The sequence below is a fragment of the Melospiza melodia genome, chromosome 5 (assembly GCF_035770615.1).
Source record: "Melospiza melodia melodia isolate bMelMel2 chromosome 5, bMelMel2.pri, whole genome shotgun sequence".
NCBI classification, from domain to species: domain Eukaryota; kingdom Metazoa; phylum Chordata; class Aves; order Passeriformes; family Passerellidae; genus Melospiza; species Melospiza melodia.
In genome coordinates, this window is record NC_086198.1 from 82,594,777 (window position 1) to 82,616,046 (window position 21,270).

The 21,270-nt window shown below is 37.7% G+C and overlaps 1 protein-coding gene across 2 annotated transcripts in view; it reads right to left on the minus strand.

The window, feature by feature from the left end:
* The window catches only part of TAPT1 (transmembrane anterior posterior transformation 1), a 47,831-nt gene extending 26,639 nt beyond the window's left edge, over positions 1–21,192 (minus strand). Inside the window, exons 1-4 of one of the 2 annotated variants that reach the window (XM_063157672.1) lie at positions 20,982–21,192; positions 16,494–16,624; positions 12,281–12,399; positions 7,247–7,270 (exon numbers count right to left, since the gene is read on the minus strand). In XM_063157672.1, coding sequence (XP_063013742.1) covers positions 7,247–7,270; positions 12,281–12,399; positions 16,494–16,624; positions 20,982–21,192 — 485 coding nt within the window. The remainder of the gene's footprint in view (positions 1–7,246; positions 7,271–12,280; positions 12,400–16,493; positions 16,625–20,981) is intronic. The other variant, XM_063157673.1, reaches the window with a different exon arrangement.
* Positions 21,193–21,270: the final 78 nt, after the last annotated feature.

A 21,270-nucleotide genomic window follows, 5' to 3' on the forward strand; every position in this document is an offset into this window, starting at 1 on the left:
TATTCACACCATATCTTATTTCAGCCTAAGTCCTTGAAAAAATGCCTCAGTGAATTTTCTTCCTTTCTTCAGCCCTCAAACTGAGTTTTAACTGCAAACACCAATTGAAAAAATTAAAGAAAACTGAATGTGTACCTTTTGCCCACTGCTTAAAAAGGCTATGATTGTCTTTGCATGACACACAAAAAAATGCACCCTCCTCAACCTGTAGAATCAGACTTCGAAGATTTACTGCCTTATTGAATGACATCTGACTTAAATGATTATAGTTATTAAAATAGTATATATTGAAATATTTACAAGAGTTAAACAAGTCCATGATTATGATTACTGTTCATAGGCTGAGTAACAGCATATTCCTTTTCCTCCAATCTACTTCCATTTTGGAAGTGCATTCAGTCATTTCTGTGCAAGCTTCTCAGCCAACACTCAAACCCTGAAATACAGATTGGGACACAGTCATAAAGGTACTATGCCATAACAGTAATGCCAGGCCTTAGCACATGAAACAGAGAATCAGAATTTATTACTCAGAATATCAGTATCTTCATTCTTCCAGTCAACAACTACCTCATCATTAGAGAAGTAGTGAATACCTGGTAGAGAAAACCTGATGAACAAAAGAGACGCCCACCTGAAAATCTCACTCAGAGTCTTTTAAAAGTTTTTTAAGGTACCAGTTTTAACAATAGCATGGTCTCACTGAAATGCACTAGTGAGTAGAATCTGTTTATTATAAAGCTTCTGAAGGAGTCCAGAAAGATTGTCAAAGGAAAATGCTTTGATGACCACAAGTCAATACAGACTGAGAATATCACATCAAAGATTTTCTGGCTTACAAGTTACATCAAGGATGCTCAACCAGCAGTCACAAGCTGCAGATGTTCTGTACTGATAACTCTAGCACTCTTCTGCTTTTGTTGATGCTCACCTGACTACACTCAAGTAAAACCAACTCAGGAGAAGTCAATGTAAATGCACACAGCAACGATGACAAGGCACTACAAATTCTGACTACATAAAACCAGGAGCACAACTGCTCTTCTAAAGGTGGTCTCAACTCTGAAAACTGTCACAAGAGACTAACTCTTTATCAAGTTGCATACCAACTTGCACACAGCATCCTATAAAAGATTTGGAGAATGTGCTGTGTACAGAACAAACTTGATTATCATTGAAATTCAAAAGCTGCCCTAAAGAGTCAGATCAACTACTCTTGATTGCTGTGCTTTACAGGAATTAAACTTTTGTAGAACAGATCCCATTCAAATATTTTTAGAGAATTTCAGAATCATTTAGCTTGGAAAAGACATTTTAGATAATCGAGATAACTGATCACTGCCAAGTCCATCACTAAACAGCAGTCTATTCATCTTTTGAGTACTTCCAAGGATGGTGATTCTACCATTCCCCTGAGCAGCAGCATGCTCCATTGCTTTACAATCATTTTGGTGAAGAAATTTTTCCTAATATCTGAGCTAAACCTCCCCTGGCAAAACTTGAAGTCCTCTTGTCCCCTTGTCTTAACTTAGATTTAGTCTCTCACTAGTCTGTCTGTGTGACTACGAAAAAAACCTGCAATAAACAATATTTTTTTTGATATTTTAACTAAAAATACAATCTGTCAATGTTCTATTCAAAGTTCTAAATAAGTTCTTGCACTTCTCATTCACACAGGAAGCCGAACCAACACTAATGCTGTGACAACTTCAGAACAAGTGTCCTGGTTTGGGCTGGGACACAGTGCCTGTTATTTTCAGTAGCTGGTTTTTGGATTTAGTGTAAGGATGCTGACAACACACTGAATGTTTTGGTTGTCACTAAGAAGTGCTTACCCTGGGTCAAGGATTTTTCAGTGTCCTTTGCTCTACTAGTGAGGAGGTGCACAGAAGGCTGGCACAGAGTGTAGCCAGGGCAGGATGTCCCAAACTGGCCAAAGGGAAATTCCACACCACAGAGCATCACACCCAGTATATAAACTGGGACACTTACCCAGAACGGGGTCTATCACTGTTCAGGGACTGGCTGGGTACCAGGCAGTTGGTGGACAACTCTGTCACTTGTTTCTCTTATGGTTCTGCTAGATTCTCTCTTTCTCCTTTCCATTACTATTATTATTATCATATTAAGTATTATTATTAGCATATTTTGTTTCAACCATTAAATTGTTCTTAACCCACAAGCTTTACCAAAACTTTCCAATTCCCTTCCCCATGGGTGGAAGACAGAAGGAGTGAGTGGTTGTGTGGTACTTAGTTGCCAGCTGGGACTAAACCACAACATCTTAGTCACAAAAATATCCTCACAGTTTCCTCAGTTTGATGACACAAGAGCTGCCAGCATCCCTCTACTCAGTACAAGGGATTACTGCAAAGATTAACAACAGATGACTGCTTTCTACAAAGTAAGAAGAGTAAGACGATCCTAGCATTTAAAATATATTCCAGTTTTCTTTCACTGTACACTAGAAAAGACCCTTTCATACTGCCTAAACAAGTAACCTACAGTGTACCACTAACATGTTTCCAATTGAGAGAGATTAACATGTCTCCTCCATAAATCCACAGAAGCATTTTTATTGTAGCAGAATCATCTTCCACTTTGGTTAATAACATTTAAAAAAGGATTTTGAGGTGTGTTTCTGCATATAATAAAGGGATAATTATTTCCTACAAAGACAAGGAAATCAAGTAAATGGATTAAGTCTCATGATGTGTCACCTTTTGGTGAATACACAGAACTGACTGCAAAGCCTGCAGCAATTAAATGATGCAGTCACTGTTCAGTGAGAGCTGACCACTGCAGTTTTATTGCACCATCAGGCACACAGTTCAATCTGTATTTGTCACAAATCATTCCTCTCCTTTGCATTAAGCTATTTAACACACAGAAACAAACACAGGCTGATGCGATTTCATGCCTGTCAGAGCATCCCAGCATTCTGCATTCATTTTCCTCAATATGTGTTTTTACTTATTGTCTCCAGAAACTACTCACTGCCAACACTGAAAAGTACTTTCAGGACATCTTAAGCACTAATTAATCAGACCTCATGATTAATATCACACACAAACTCATACTGCTGCAGTCATGCACACCATGAGTACTACAGAATCTCAAATAAACAAAATTAAAAGCTCACATTTGCCAAGCTATGACAACTACAAAAAAGCCAAAAAGCAAACAAGAAAAACATAGCATAGTGCTGGTAATTTCAATACCTCACTAGAAAGCAGGGACCCAAGTTTTAAGAATTAGACATTACTGAGCTGATGAGATAACTCAGAGTGTGATATTGTATAACTTTAGAAACCATTGAATGGAGATATGAGAAGCTGAAACAGCTTAGCTCACTTCCAACACTTCACATTTTTACAGCTGTGCATGAAGTATGACAGAATACAGACAGGAAGATTTCAGATGAAAATTACATGTGGGTCTTTTTTCTCATGAGTGACAAAATGAGAACAATAACTAAAGAGCACTACAACAATGCAACTTCAATCATTCTGGCAGCAAGGTAACAAAGCAGTGGGCAGTACAATTTTTCTGCAGAAAGCAGTTAGTCTTTTCCTTCAAAGCTATCCCAGGCACACAGTGATGCTGCACAACTGAGTTAAATATTAACACTTGCCTGGCTTTAGTGAACTCTGCTCTTGAAAGACGGTATCATGACAGCCTGTGTCCAAGATGTAGTTCCTCTAATGTCCTACCAGATTCCAGAAATAATGTTACATGGTTTCAAAATTTAGCTGGATATAATTTACCTCACAACTTTCACATCTCAAACTAGTAAATAAAATGATCCAGAGCATCTGGACTGTCCTTCATAAGCACCTTGTTACGATACATGACTTATATCTTCTCATCTAATTATTTTCTGGATTATTTGAGCAACTTGGTTTAGCGGAAGGTGTCCCTGCCCATGGCAGGGGGGTTGGAACTGGTGATCTTTAAGGTCCCTTCCAACACAAAACATTGAATGATTCTATGATTATTCCATTACTACTTCAAATTTTTTTTTGCTTTAGGTCATGCTCTCTAAGATGCTCTTTACGGAATTTTACAAGTGGTTTCATTATGGTAAGTCTTAAGTTCCCACGTTAGCTGTATAGGCTAGACTATCAAAGAATCAAATTTTAAAGCTTCTTCAAACAGCCAAGTATCTTAATAGTAAAGAGTAAGACTTATCCATTCTATTATCCACTATGTTAAATCTTATATTGCTTTACTATTACTAACACAGAATACAGCAAAATGTTTAAACATGAGATGATCCTTCAATTTGCATGAATTCAGTAAAAATCCAAGCATTCCTTTACAGATAAACTCTCTTGCACTGTAATTTAACCAACAAATTATGACAATACAGAAAAAAACTCACACAGAGACTTCACCATTCTACAGCATCTACTTAACAAGATGTTTATACTCCTCAGCCTCTGGGTATATTTATCTTTACATCTACTAATTGACAGAAAACCTCCACTGAGACAAAGCCTTACTTCTAAAAACACCACAAACAAAGAAGTCCATACTTTAGGGGATATATAAGCTTATTATTCATTTGACATAGTGATACTATGCAAGCCACACTACTATACCTCTCTATTCAGCATGCTTCTGTTTCAGCCCAGTCAGTTGTTAAAAAGCAGAAGCATGGCACACTCAATGCTCACCCCGCAGTATTTACAGCAGCTCAAAGTCAGACTATGACAAAATTTCCACAATGCACTGACTGGCATCAACCAGGAACTGAGCAAATCAGCATTACAGAAAAACCCCACTTTTTACAACACAATAAAAAGCAAGGGTTAATACTCATGCTTCAAACTTTCCAATTCATGGTTTGTCAACCATGAGAGAAATTTAGAAAGTGTAAATCCAAGTCTTTCCTCTGTTTAGAAAACCACTGGATCCATGTATGCCCCCTCCCTTTGGAAAGCTAAAAGCAAGCAAATTGCCTTACAAATATGTAGAATTACTTCTAGAATACTGGTATATTCTATAAAATTAAATTAAAATACTATCTAATTAGAATGTTACCCAATATACTGGCTACCCCCAAACTTGGATAAGCTTTAGGAAAAACAGTAATTTTTTTTTCAAGATGACTTGTGACTCTTGTAAAAAATCCCCTCTGTTACAAAATCAAGTCAAACTTATATCGCAATCTATGTAAAACACCTACCCAATGAAGAAAATTCTAGTGTGAAAACCAGTGCTCATCATAAGCAAACTCAAGTGAAAGTTTAAGGAACTAGTTGAACTAGTTATCCGTCTGTAAATTTCAAGGTATTTCTATTTAACATCATACTCAAAATGCCATGATCCACATCTTATACAGCAGTAAGTCTTCTGTCTCCATCTAGTGGTGGAAAAGCATTAGGTTCCATCATCCACAGGGGCTGTGACTGCACAGATGGTCACACTACTGATCCTTAATGTTTGCTAGTTTCTCTTTCACAAATTAAAGAAGCAAAGCAGCTCAAGGTTTTCAAAGCATTGGTATCTATCCCTCCAAACTTGTTTTTGCTCCAAAAGTTGTACAACTGAATTTACTCAGCATCACGAGTGTTATTAAAGATAAATCACAGTTTACCAATATTTATCTTTAATATGTTCAAAATCATAAGTAGCTAATGAACAAGATTACTTAAGCAAGTGATTTCCAAGAAAACCAAGATTGTGTGTCGGGTATTTTAATAAGATTTGCTTATTGAATTTAAAGTAGTTAAACCATTTGGAACATGAAATGCAACCTGGACAAAAATAAATTTGTTCTTGCTGTATAAAAAAGCTTAAAAGAAGTGTCACTACAGTTGCTTCTCGTATGCTTTTCAGCAACTAACACTACAAAATGAACAATGCTTTCACTACATTGTGTAATCTGCAGACAAGTACACTTGTCTGAGTACTTAGTTACTTTGGCATCCAACCCATATGCACTCTGAATACATTATTTTAAACTTAACTGCACAGACTGTCACATGATGTCATATGATTCCTTTATTTTTATCTTACATGACTCCTGGGGCTCCTCAATTCTTCACTAGCCTGATTACATATGGTTTTCCAATCATCTTTTAGAGTCATTTGGGTTTTGATTGTTTTGTTAAGTTTTTTTTTAAATCAACAGGCAGTCAATGTATTTTCTTGTTTATTGATACAATTCACTGCATTTTAATGGATTTCTTTAGTTTAGACTATTTAATCTCATCCAAATAACTCATATTACTCTAAACAATTACTCCTATGAAGTCAACACATACAAAATTTCCGATACTGATGTCATATATACAGTAATTTAAAGATATGAATACAGTGTCACTGCAAAAATGTTTTAGACGGGTATTTTCATCTTAATAACATACACAAATACATATTTTAAAGGTTTTGTAAGAATAATAATGCTGACGCTTTAAAAGTCCTTTTTATTTGGGTTTATTGTTCTGCTAATACACTGAAGAAGACTTTTAGCATTTTACCAGTTTAAGAATGTATTTTACAGCAAACCTCTTCTAACTGTATTATTTATTCAATGCTAACATTTTCAAACAGGCAACCATTGAGGAGTATATATATAATATATTTCAGTTATTGATATTGTGGTCTAGTTAAAATTTTGCTTAGGTATCTTTTCTCTCTCCATTTTACATTGAAGATACTTGGACGGAAACTGAACAATGGGGTTTGTTTTATGTGTAGTTTTTACCAGACTCTCTATTCTTCAAGATATCCTTCATAAAAGAATTGTGGTGTCATAAATTTCTAATTTTACATGAAGCACTAACTAAAATTGTCACATTAACACATAAGGTATATTTTCCTGTTAGCATAATTAAAGATGTAATGGAAAATAAAATCCAAGTGAGGTTGTCTGAAGTGTATACTTGCCCACATAAATACACACTAAAATTCTTTTAAATGGACTATGCAATCTATTGGAAATGTTTTCCTACAATTATGATCAAGTTTGGCTTCAGGAAAAGAGGCTATTTTGAGAAAATCTAATTTCCAGTTTGAGATTTTAAGAAGCTGTACACCATACACTATGCAGGACTTCACTCATGTACAATTGTGATTCTACAGAATTATACAAAAAATACATCCCAAATGTGGACTTCTAAGAAACGGAGAGCCAAGCTTGCCAAGATTAGGTGGCATTGCATTTCTCAAACAATAAAAAGCTGCTACATGCACACAATACAGCACGAGACCATGCTAAGAATGAAACAAAACCAACCTTGCTGTTAGGCCCCGATGAGAGCTGCCTCAAAAAATAAAAAAAATAAAAAAAACAAAACGAGGTTTCAAATAAGTGACAGCTAGAATAAGCTTTCATTAGGCTTTTATTTTTCAAATAACAGAATCAAATATAACTGAAGATAGTTAACAAACATATGCGAAACTGCTGTATTTTATTACGCATAGAATTATCTATGAGTCTAATACCAAGACACCTGGCAATGAACTTTCTGAACCCCCTAAGATTGAGGTTAAGCATTACAAAAAAACCTGCTTTAAGTACAAACAAAAATATAGCTATGAACCTGACTGAAGCAGTACTTAGAAGAAACCTCAAAAAGGTTAAGGCACTATAAACTGAAGTACAGCAGGGGCTATAGTTTTTCCAAGACAGCCTTTTTTATACTGGGCCAAATTGGTCCACAGGCACTCTACTTTAAAACTAAGATTACATCATTGTGGAAATAAGTTAAGTTACACAAAAATACACCTACCACAAATTGCACTGAATCAATCTCATGTGTTTGTAATGAAAATTAAGTGTTGGTTCCTCCTTTGAGGTATGTTGGTTAATTTAGCTATACTACTCATTTGTAACCAGGCTTTTTACTGATTACCTGTAGATGTGCGAATTTGGCTGACCTGACAGCACAGAAATAAAAAGAAAATCAGGATTTACTCACCAAGGAGGAATCCTGTGACACCACATTCCATCCTATAAAGGAAGTGAAAGTGCTCTTCCCTTCGGTCTGATTTACAAGAAAGAAAGAAAGAGAAGGTTGTAATGTTGCTACACTATGCACTGCTATGGAAAGGAGAAAGGAGCACTTGATCTGAGAGTATACTACAGAAAAAAATTGAATGCATCTTCCTTTTTTGGTTGGTAGAAAGCTGAACATTTCCATGGGCAGATGCACAACTTCCTAAATGAACTTCAGGTGACAAAAGGAAGTTTATGGATTTCATAGTTAAGTTCCTCAAAGACAAAAAAGGCTTGGGAGTAAGTGTATAACAGAGGTTCAAAATTATTTACTAGCCTGATAATATGAACAAATAGATAAATAATGTCTATAAAAAGAATGCCACTGTATTTGTTTGTTTTATTGTTCCAGATATGCCTTATTTCTACAGTTTCTTTCTTGGAATAATGCTGTTCTATTTATTTCTTACTGAAAAACATGAATCTGTAAATTCACAGGAGGCCAATGAGAATTTTAAGATGTACATGCAATATAGCTGAAGTTATTAATGTTATTGCTGACAGGACCTTAAGTCACTTATTTTAGAGAGCAGAGTAAAGTAAAATACTGAACAGGTATTTATAATCTACCTATATCTACTTCCACATGGAAAAATTCACAGAATATTCTGAGTTGGAAGGGACCCACAAGGATCATTAAGTGCAACTCTTAAATGCCTGGCCTGCACAGGGACTGAACTCACAACTGTGGTTCACTGGCACCAGGCTCCAGCTCCTGGTGGGATTCAGCTCTGGAGGTGCTGAGGCATGTGAGGGGTGGGTGGGTGCTGCTCACACAAAGCAGGGTCTTGTTGGGCTTCCACTATCAAGGTGCTGCCCTCATCCCTGGACCCACTCCTGCCCGTGGGGGGGTGGGGAACCCCTGCAGATGAGGTGTGTGTGGGAGGTCTCTTGTAAAGGTTTTGTCAATCTATCCTTACATGTCAGAAAATACATAATCTCCTACTGTATTTTTTTGAGAAAACTACAATTTGGAGAAAAAACCCTCACTTTCCCTCCCAAATCCTTTCTTGCTTTGTGGAGATGATGGAAAATGCCTTCAAACATAATTAAATTGGGAGTCTTATCAGAGTTTCACTAACGTGCAATTTTAGCTTTCATATCATGGTGCCTCACAAATAATACAGAAGAGATTTTCCACATTCCCATATTGCCCTTTATTGGCATGCAACATATTTTCAAGAAAAATTATAAGTTAGCTCTGTGAAAGAGCTTCAAAAGAGGAAGTGATATGAATCTACCCAGAATCTCTGGGTCTGAGGTATTGATAAAAAAATTGTCTGAATTGTAAAATGAGACTTTCAACCTTGGGTAGAGTCAGTTTTAGGAACCTGTCACCAAGGACCCTAATTCGAACAGAACTCCACCAGGTACACTGCTCTGTCTACCTTGGCACATACTTGGCTGGAACAATGAATCTTTTATGCTGTCAAAGAATGTTTTCATAAGGTGAGAATAGTCTAAAAGATTCAAAGAGAATAATTTAGGAAAGTTCTTGTCTCAAATACAGTAGAGCTGTTTTTTTCTAATTTCAAAAGATGTTATCTAATTTTGTAAAGTGCTTGTTAATTTTTTTAAAAGCACCCCGTCACTTATAGAGCACAGACTAATGCAATTGCACCTGCCAAAACTACCAAAACCATGCAATGATTCAGCCTTTGCCAGTTTGATCTCAGTAATTAAACAAAGCATTTAGTTCACTCAATGATAGAATCTTGGTTTCTTCTGACTGAAGTTCTTGAAGTTTTTAAAAAGATTGCTTTGTCAGCGCCAATATAGCTCTGACAAAAACAGAGAACTAAATTTGCTCAAAAGGAAAGATCAAGTGATGAGGAAGGATGACAGAAGTCAAACAGTGCTTACACTGTCTAGGCAGAAAAAGTAAACTATTTTCTTTGAGATACATTACTCTTTGTTTCCTTTCAGAACTCCGTAGAATGAAATATTCCAACATGTGGAAGAGGCTATAAACCACTTCCCCAATATTTAAGCACTTTGCATAATACACCATAGACAGGAATTAGCCCATTTATATAGAATGTGGTTTCATTGTTAAAAAAAAAAAGGGTAATATAATATTTCTCTACACTGAAAAGAGAAGGTAGAATTATGAGGAAATAAATAAGCTGAAGAGTAAACTGGAAGAGAAACAGAACAGTCACTGCTCAATTACTCCACTGAGATGTTGAGAGAAAAGTCAGGATGAAGGGAGGAGCACTTTTATTTACTACACAGAATGGAATATGATGTGGCAGGTTCAAATAACAACTAGTCAACATTTATTTGATATTTGCAAGGAAGAACAAGCCAGAAGATAAACAGCCACCTGCTTTGTAAGTACCTTTTATAATTACAAATGTGCTTTACTTATTCAACTCTATTTTGTTACAAATACATAAAACTGTATTTCTTGAGCTGGAAGAAAATCACAAATATTTTTTGCCATAACAAATAAAATCAGCATAACTACAAAAACCAAGAAAACCCCCCAAAATTCAAAGTGCAGGCTCTGAATACTTGGAAATAAGAATTATTACATCTGAAGACGTTCCATTACATGAGTCCTAAAATTTTCAGTAAAAAGCCACAAACTTTAGAACATGAATGAATTAAACAAAGCCTCTACTGAACAAGTAGAGATTCTAGTGAACTAGATTCCAACACATTGGAAGAAATTGCTTCAGGAGTTGTTACAAAAACAAAGACTTCTTCACTCAGTCTCAGTTTCACAGCATCTTACTTGATAACACTTGACTGTGTTAAAGTTCAACAGATTAAACCACCTTCTATTGTCCCTGACACACAAAATACTGTCAAGCAAGCAGACTAAATATTAGCATTGCAGGTGCATGAACGCATATATACACATAGCACATGCATGTGAGTGCATATGGTGCTTCAAATGTCACTTCTGTCAGCATACTGAGCAACAACCTAAAACAGTAATTGGTCTTTGAAATCTTTAATTGTAATTTCAGAAGAGCAGAAAATTTCTTTGCCAAAAGCAAAGCTGAGTTTATAAACAAGGAAGAACACTTCTAAAACAGAAAAAAGTAAGATTCAAATGATAAACTGAACTCTGTTACATTTACCTGAATTTAGTAATAGCATCTATACAGATATCTACAAATAGGCACAGAATTTGCCTTGTCATCAGGCTAAAACCAAATAACTTATTTCTACACAGCTAAGAAAACTGTCTTGACCTACTAACTCTGAAGTTCAGTTCAAAATTAACAGCACAATAAAACACTAGAGACTGCCATCTAGTGCCTATGTTTAACATCACAAACACAAACATTCAGCTTTAGACTATATTTTACAATATCATATTTTTGCAACTAACTAGCATTTGCTTGTAATCAGAACATACATTTCCAAACTATGCATCTAAAAGATCTTCACATATAAAAGACAATATTGATAATGCAAATACAAACAATATAATTTAAAAAAATTCAGTAACCATAAATCAACTTCAAGTTTTGTCAAATTCAGAATAAAGATCCTGAAGTCTTTATTCATTCTAGAGAAAAAATTACATCAATACAACTGCTCCTTTTATTTTAGACTACACTTAAGGCTTACACAACCAACTTTACCATGAAGTAGCAGGTTTTATGAAGGAGATTAATTCTATCCAATTTTTGATGTCTATGCCAGAAAAACTAAAAACTTTATGTATTAGCAACTTCTTAGTATTGACATGAACAGAAAATCAAGGCATGAAGATCTAATATTTCTTAATATTCTGCTTGGTTGTCCTCTCCACATTTCACTCCCTAGGATTCTTCAGATGAAAGAAAAGAACACTTTTTATTGAGGGATCTTTTCAGCAAAGTTTTCCATAAAAATAAGGAAAGCCTTAACTGTTAAAAAATAAACAACTTCTGTTTTGATATCAAAGAGCCTATCAAAACACATGAGCCAATCCTAAGAAATTTTTTTAAAATGTTCACATAGATGTCAGGTAAAAGAACAAAACTATAAGGGAAGGTTACATCTCTCTCCTTTACTAACTTGGATATGCCTAAGTGGTGCTGTTATCAAACTGTTGTGTCTGAGGGAAGCAATGGTGACAGTGACTGCTGGTAAAGCTTAAAGGTCACATACACACCTTTACTTTGGCTAGCTTAGACTGAGACTTCTATTTTTCAGTGGAAGAAGCCATTAGTAGTTCAAACAGCACTGAAAGGCCATAAAATGAAGCATACACATAAATGGTGAAATATCATTTAAGGGTATCAACACCTTTCTCTTGAATCAACTTACCGTAAGCCATAGCAAGGCAAAGTGATGAACCGGAACATTGCCAGAAAAACTCTCAAAGGAAGCAGGGTGAACACATACAGAAAAGCATCCAGGCACAAAAAGATTCCAAAAAACATCAACTAAATTACAAAAATAAACAGAAGTACGTTATTAGTTTATAAAATTCACAAGAAGTTTATAAAGAATTATGCTATGAAATATACATTTACATAAGACTAATTAACCAAATAAGCACAATATGCTCACTTGTTCAATCAGCTGAACCATAAAAAAAAATTAACATGTTATGCATTTGAAGACTGTTCAGCAATTCTGCACCACAAGGTCCAAGTAATGAAGGCTTTTGTAGACTTTCACAGCTCACTGAACTTAGTCTTTATTTAATATATAAACTGCAGTTGAATATACCTGCAGCTCATTTTCCAATGGTGACTTTCCTGTAAGGTTAACAAAGTTCATGTTTTAACCTTAGGGGAAAACCAATAGAGTTGTGTGTAAATGTGCACAGCCATTTTCTTCCTATCTCCTTTTTCAACATTATTTCCTCACCCCAAAAAGTTTTCTATTACCTTGTAAATTACAGCTGTGGTGGAACTCCTTCAAAGAATAACTACCTTTTTCATACAAAGAACATAACACACAAAGTTCAAATGTCTTATCCTTAATTTACACAAACATTAAAGCCATTCATTGTGGCTACAAGCCAAGGAACTATATGATAATTAAACTAGACATAAACTCCACAATTCCAAAGCTCCCATAGATCAGACTCTGCCCACATGACATTCCTTCTTTAGCTACTCTTTAGATGATTCTGTGTTCTATCTAAATGGAAATCTAGAAATATGGTTTTATGCTTTGGTCAGACTTGAGGCAGTATTTTTTCCTGCAAGGATAATCCCATAGAAGCCAGCTTAACTGGCTACACAATTAAGACTAGCAACATCTAAGCAGACCCACATAACCATGTCAGATATGCATTTACATGTGAAAGTGGTATGTACTGCTGATGGGAAAGGAAGGTACTTGGGGTGAGGGTGTAAACCAAAGTACAAGTAAATTACTTTTAGTTCTCACAGTCCCTTTGCCTTTCAAAGTACCTTCTTTGTTAGTTGAGCAATGGCCAGTCCCATGTGAGCACTCTTACACCTCATACACTGTAACTCCAAAAGCAATCCTACAGACTGCACCCCAGAACAACTATCTACAGGCCATGAAAACAACTGACTTAGGCCAACAGCACTGCCATCATTCCTCAATTTTTATTTTCCTTTATAATATTATTTCAACCAATTCTACAGTGGTAGAATACTTCAATACAATCATGATGCTAAGGTCTCTTTCCTGATATTTACTCATTCATCTCTAGTAGTATTTTCTAAAATGTCATCACTTTTAGTTATTATTGAAAGTTATCAGGAGCAGTGGTTACATGAACTGTGGATAAATTTATGCACTGCCTTAATATGTCATTAAGCTATCTATTTATTTTAAAATAACTTTTAAACTCGGTTTTGAATATTCAAGCACTAAAGATGACCAGAACTGAACACTTAGTATTTTTAAACTCCTTAACTCCAACAAAACAGAAAGACAGCCTGTCATTTTGCTTGTGTTCTTTGAGGACATCTTTATAATCTCAAAAACAACACTACTTTTTCTTTTAGATTTAGACAGACTTCTTCTCCCCCTGAGTGCAATGACTGTTTTTCACATTTTATAAGCTTGCATTAATATTTGCAATTATTGCTGAATGTCCTCATTTTCCCAATGTTTTTGCTACACACACCCAATGAAATATAATCAGTGCTGAACCTTCTACTCCTTTCTGTAAACATTATTTCTGCTGCTCCATTAGGGAACTAACAGAAAAGCTTACAGAGCTTTTCCATTATCATAAATATAATTTAACACAGGAGCACGAAGTTTAACTTTGAGATCAACTAAAACCTGTTCCCTTAAGATGGCAGGAACAGAGACTACCAGATCACCTTATTTAGTATAAGTAACCTACTAAATGAAAAGTTCCCACTGAAACTACACAAAATGCCTGAGTGGAAGTATCACTTACATGGTGAATTATCACGCTTCTCTAAACAAAGAAAGGGTGCTCAGAACAACAACAAAAATACCACCCTTTGAACATTACTCTCCTGTCTAAAATTATGGATAATTTAAATAAGTGCCTATTAAGTAATATCTCCCAAGATTAGGCTTTGATAAATTTACTCCAATTTATTCTGACTCTACCTGATTATAGTTTTCAATCTTATTCTGTAATTACACTATTAGGTAGTAAACAAAACAAACTATCAAGAAAATTCTTCTCTTCCTTTACTAGTGCCACACATGCTTTATTTCAAGTAAGTGGATTTTTGTATCACATTGGTAAGCAGTTTCTGCAACAGGTGATGATCTGTGCACTATTTAGTTGGTTTCTACGTGCTCAATTTGATAAAGTTAGTATGCATACTAACATGGACTAAGCCAAGGAAAAGAACTAAAAAATTATTTCATCATCTCAGTGTAAAAAGATAACTATCATTTTAAAAATCTCTTTATTATTCAGTTTCATAATATTTCATATTCAAAGCACAGACTGAAGTTTGATTTACCATGCAAAACCCATCAGTTGTACCACTTACAGCATTAATCTTATTTATAAAAAGACTACTGGATATTACATGTTCTCATACACCAAAAATTTTATTGAAAAGCTATGGTGACAATCCTTCAGAATAATTTCTGTGCTTTGGAGACAGCATGTAATAATCTACATAATTAAAAATGGAGATGATGTAAAAACACTGTCATTGAACTGAGTCTCTACCATAAGTGGAATATTCTATCATGAACTGGAATGGGTAAATACTGAGGATGTGAAGACACCATCCCTGGAGATGTCCAAAGCCTTCAATCCTGAACAACCTGTTGTAGGTCACACAGCCTTAGGCAAGGGCATGAACTACTCCATGGGTCCATTCCAATCCCATTCATTCTGTGATTTTCTGCACTAACTGACTGGGAATTTAATTTGGTAAAGCCAGGCATCACCATGGCTGAAGGATGAATTTAATGATACTGAAGGGGGAACATGAACACACTACTGACCAAGGGAATCCTGCCCACCCTTCCTTCTTCCTCCACTGCTCTTTCATCCTTAGTTATGAAGCTCCCCTTCTGTCCTTGTGCAGACTCTGGATTCTCAAGAATACTGGCTGAGCAAATCAGGGCAGTATTCTAGCAGAGAGCAAACAGAGCAAGGGAAGTATAACATTCTCTGCCAAACTATGAGTGGATTTAACTCCTGGAATGGTCCAACAAGAACCACAGCTCATGCAAAACAGGCAGCATGCATAAAGTAGGAGACTGAAGTGGGAGAAGAACAGTTCAGTTCTTCTTCTTCTTCTCCTTCAGTTTAAATTAAAATGATTTAGCCCTATGTAACTTCATCCCTTCCCTAGAGATTTTGGGAATTTCAGCAGTATTAATTTTAATGTTATCATTACACTGCAGCCTAGCCAAACCTTATTACCAATGGTGCCTTACTCATCAATCCTGAGCACACTGCTGCTGCTGCTGCTCCCAAATCAACATGGCTAAGCCAGAACAAAACCTTGGCTCACTGCAGAGCCAGAATATTATCTAAGCTGACATAGAGGAGGTGGCAAGAATCCCTCAGGAAGGGCCATAACACTGGGACAGAGAGGGGAGATGTGGCAAATAGTGGCAAGAAACAAAAGAAAAGAAAAACTACAAAAATTAAGTTAAAAACCGTAGAAAAACTCATCTGTCACCATTGTTTTTATAAGACTGAAACCTTCCCATCGTCAGAGAACTTTACCTTGGAAAAAAATCTTTGAAAAAAAGATTTTTTTAAATGTAAAACTACATTTTGCTGTAAAAAGTTTTCTTTTTCTTGATTATTCCTTTAAGGATCAGTGACATCTATATATTTGAATTAATTTGTCATCATCTGCACTTGTTTGTCTTTTGTCTCTGCTAATAGCATGAGTTGCCAGCAGCAACAAGAAAACAGGCAAAAAAAAAGCTGAAACAAAAATGTTTAAGTTAGTAACATTGAAAAATATCATTATAGAGGTTTACATCTTGTTTTTGTAGCAAAAGTGTTTTAAAAATAAACAGTTCTTTAAATCATTTAATTCAACATATTTCATCTGTAAATGGAATCAAAAGTTAGAGCATACTTCACCTTTTCCAGCTCTTTAGGTATCCGCATGCACGTGTACACTCGCTCCCGCCGCTCTGTGTATTTTGCCTCATTGTGCTCAAGGAAATAACCTCTGGTCAGCTCGGCACTGATGAACCTCAGCAAGGAAAGATCTATGCACAAACACACACAGACACGAGTCACTTCAGGCACGGCCTCCAGAGGGTGAGAAGCTGCTAACATTTGTTACTTATTACTTGTTACATGTTGCATTTGCATAGCCTCTAACCCAGAAGGTTTTGCTGATGGTTAAATAACTTTGCACGGAAGGAGTTACAGGAGATGCAATCCAATGCTCTCCACTCCATCTCCCTGCTGCCTCCCAACAAACAAGCCGCTTTTCCCAGGCAATCAGACATCCACTTCTACAAAACATTACTCAAAGCTGCTACACAAAATGCAACACGCTGGGTGAATCTAATCCTTAATGTATTATCAGACCTCCTAAATTTACTAAACTCTATTTTTGACTTCTTAAAAGCTATTTTCTCACTGGGCAACATTAGCAACTTGTTCTTTATTTTAAAGAATAGCTGTCCACAACAGCAAAGCGTTGACAGACGTGCGATCCCAAGCGGTTCAGTGCACAAACAGCACAAACACACAAACCTCTGGGATCAGGTCTTTCACCACCAAAAAGCCATCAGGCACATACAGATCTCCTCTGCTTTAATGGCTGTACCTAAATAACCTGAAGGCTGACTGGCCTGTGTTTAAGCAGCTCATATGGCTTCTATAAAAGACTTTGCACGGAAGAGTCTTACAAAATTTATAACATATGAAATTATAATTATGAAATTCAGGCTGTTAGCAAAAGAAGGTTGAACTAAAGTTTCAACACTCACAGCCAAGGTCTGACATTACCACCTCCTTGTAACACTTCAGAAGTGACAGAACACTACAATGAAGTTCAACATCTCTGATTACTGGCATTTAAAACTAGAAACTCTGGTTCACACAATACCCAGAAGATGAAAATCACTCATCTAGACAAACAAATGAAAAGCTAGAGACACCTACTATGATACACACACATGTTCACAAATGGTAAATTCAAATTTCAGCCAAAGTCTTAGGGACGAGAGGAGGGAGAAGTAACCTTGCATGGTAGAATGCTCTGCATTTTTCAGGGCAGGAAGAGGCTGTATATACATCCTTAGCAAAACAACTCAGGTAACAGCTGTTAAGAGTGGAATGCAAGTATTGACACTCTGCATGAAGAATTCACCCAGAACTGTCTGAGGCAATGCCTTCTCAATATTCATCACATGGAAGATGAAGCCTTTCACAGTAGCCAGAAGTTTACAAAGTTTTAAAGCAAAGAAGGAATCAGCTCAAGCAGAAATATAAAAGAAGCAAAAGAGGGTGTGCTTACAGCCTGCATTACCTTGGGTGGGAGGTGTGATTACAACCTGGAGGCACCTTGTAGTTTGTGGTGCTGCATTAATATTCTCCATGTATCTGCTATTGTGGTTTAGCATATTGCTGGTACTGGCTGTAAAACTCACTAACTAGCTGTTAATTATGTATTGTTAATAAATCATGATTTTCTTTAAACTATGAGAACTGACCCATTTTCCAGTGTATGAGCTTGTCACTGGATAGTGATTTTGATGATCCACTTCCACTAAGTAGGCCAAAACCACTCAAAGCCTTAAAGGCATTTAAAAACAAACAAAACAACATGTTGCCTAATGGGTAATAATAAACTAATATTTACATGTGAAGTCTCAAACAAAGTTCAATCTGTGAAATCACTGCTCAGACCTCTTGTAAACTTGTTTTCTGGAGTCTCCCTTTCTAACACTATCACTTTAAACTTTTTTGGTTATGCCAATTCTTCAACATTTAAAAACTTGAAAGTAAAACCTGGCATGTATAAGCACACCAAATAATAACTCTGTAAAATGCCCAGGTGTTTTTTCTTCCACCTTAAATAACCAACCTTCTCTAACTTAAAGACAGACCAATGTCAAACAACTGAAGTTTCCTGCACAGTAAATATATGCATTTGGTGAGTACCATGGGGTAATTTATGAGTCCCTGCCAACTTCAGATATTCTAAGAATTTAGATAATGAGCTATTTGTTCCCACCCCTTCTTACCTAACACAAAGTATTTTAGAGGTCTATCGCTGGAAACCAAATTATTTTAAGTTTCCAACCCCTTAGACTTTCATGCCCTAGATATTGAGGGATAATCAATCCTCCTGACTGAGCCTGATCAATACACAAGCTCCAGAGTGTGACTGCAAAGTCCCCTCGGCAGTGCCAGGGATGCACTGGCGCACACAGTCAGTCACAGCCACCTCCCTCCTTCCTGCCACCCAGCAGCAGCCTCAGCTCTGTGCCAGCTGTGAAACAGATCAGGGCTGACCCTGTAGGAAAAACACAGTAACCAAAAGAACAGCGTGAGACACCACGGCACAACAAAGTAATAAATCATTCCAAAACCAGCTTAATTCTGCTATCAAAGCATCAAGCAACATTTTCTTTTAAGAGTAAACTCTACCTCCCACTTCAAATTCTTTCCCTACTTCAAATTCCCCTCTTTTGCAGTCAAAGTTTTAGACTGTGGTCCAAGTTTAATCTGTTCAGACAGATTCATACTCTTAATGCTTACAGTATGCTCATTTACCTCCACACCTCAGGACAGGAGAGCATAAGCATCTTCAAAAAACACAAAAGACACAAATTCCTTCAAGGTAAGAAGACAGTGATTTAGCTAAGTTATACTTCAATGCATAGCTGCACAAAGGACAACCATTAACCAGAAAGGAGAGGAAAAGTTGAGGAAATGTGAAATGTATTGCACTTCAGTAAGTTTCTACTCTATAATCATTAATTTAATCCTAACTACAGCAGTTCCAGGCTCACTTCACTCCTGTCAATCCTAAATACACACACTTCTTCCATAATTATGCCAATTAATCAAGAAAATGTATCTTTTAAAAAGTTTTCTTCTCCTCTAATCAACTTCTCTTTACAGTACTAACGTATTGCTACCCTTAGACGGGTTGGGATTTTTAGTTGCTCAATCAAGAAGCCTGTTCTTATGTTTTCTTGCCATGAAACATCAAAGAGCACTGAAGGTTTTTAACTATTTTAAAATTTCAAATCAATTTCATGGACATAGTAAAGTATTCTCCAGCACCTCCAGTAACAATCCTCTTTTTATAAAGTTATTTGTTCAGTTGTTTTTCAGGCACATGGGTATGTGTCTTGATCATTCTTTTTTTTCACCTCAAAGCAATTCATACTACTGCAATCAAGCTAATTCCTTTACAACTATGAAAAATTACATCACCTTTACATTCTGTAGTGTTCATCAGCACCACAGAACTGCAGTCAATGATGCTGCACGTCTGATGATCTAACACATCAGAAACAGACACTGCACCCATCAAACTCGAAGGAAAGCATACAATTATTGACACATTGTTAAAGTTAAATCCTAATTCCCATTATTTTATTTTCTTTTTTTTATAAGATCTGTGTTACCACATTCAAGCCAAGACTGAAAAAGCCTTGAAAGTTTTACACTTCAAGCACTTTCCAGATTTTAAGCAAGCCAATCATTCAAGAATACAGTAGCAATATAGTTATTTATAACCTTACAACATTAAATTAATCCTGACACGGTGACTGACGTTTTTTACAAAAACGGCAGGGGTATTTTAAAAAGTTACTTAGTAGGTACCTGAAATAACCGGTTGAAGCCTGAATGTAAATATAGCTTCATACTGATAACAAAGGCCATGACATTTCCCCTTATTTTTCCTTATAAATCCCCAGCTGGCAAATTTAATTTACTTTAAATAACTTTTAATAATCTGGGCACAACTTCAAAGTTCTAACAGCATCGTCAATGCCAGTAGCACAGGCAAAGACCACTGTAGTCGCAGCTGTGAGCGTGTAACAAGACCTGGTAAGACGACCAAACATTTCTAACACTTCAGCAAGAAACTCGAGCGAGCCCGCAGCCACCCGGCCCGCGGGGAGCGCTCCGAGCGGCCCCGCTCGCTCCAGGCAGGTACCGAGCCCGACAGCCGGAGTCCCACCCTGGGGCACAGCACCGCTCCAGGGACGGTGCCCGTGGGGCTCGCACCCCTCCCGAGCAGCAGCGGCTGACAAACTGCGTGACACGGCACGGGGACCCGGCCGCCCGCGCTCCGCACCCCAGCTCCCGTACGGGGACCGGGGCGCGGCCGGCCAGGCGCACCCGCCTCACGGAGCGACCCCACGGCAGGGCTGAGGGAGAGCTCTCCCGGGCCGCCCGCCGCTCCCGGGGCCCGCCCGCTCCCGGCGCACTTTTCAAGTCGCTCGCCCAAGTTCGCACGGGCGAACCAAGAGCCGCCCGCCCCGGGCAACGCCGCCACGGCCACCCCGGTACCCGGTGCGGGCCACCCTGTCCCGGGGCCCCCTCTGCCGCGAGGAGGAGCCCGCTGGCCCCGCCGCCGCCGCCCCTCACCCGAGAGGCTCCGCTTCTTCTTCCTGCCCCGGTCGCTCTCGTAGAAGCCCAACGTCTCCGTTCGCTGCTGCGGGGACGGCTGCCCCGGGCCGGCGGGAGGCGGCCGCGGCTCGCTGCTCCCCCAGAGAGTTTTCGGCTCCCCGCGGCCGCTGTCCTGCCGCCCTTCCCCGCCGCTGCCCGGCGCGGCGGCGGCGTCGGCAACGCCGGCCATGTTCGCCGCCCGCTGCGCGCCCGCCGCCCCCGCGCCGCGCGCCTGCCGGTGACTCATCACCGCGCGACAGCCGCGGGC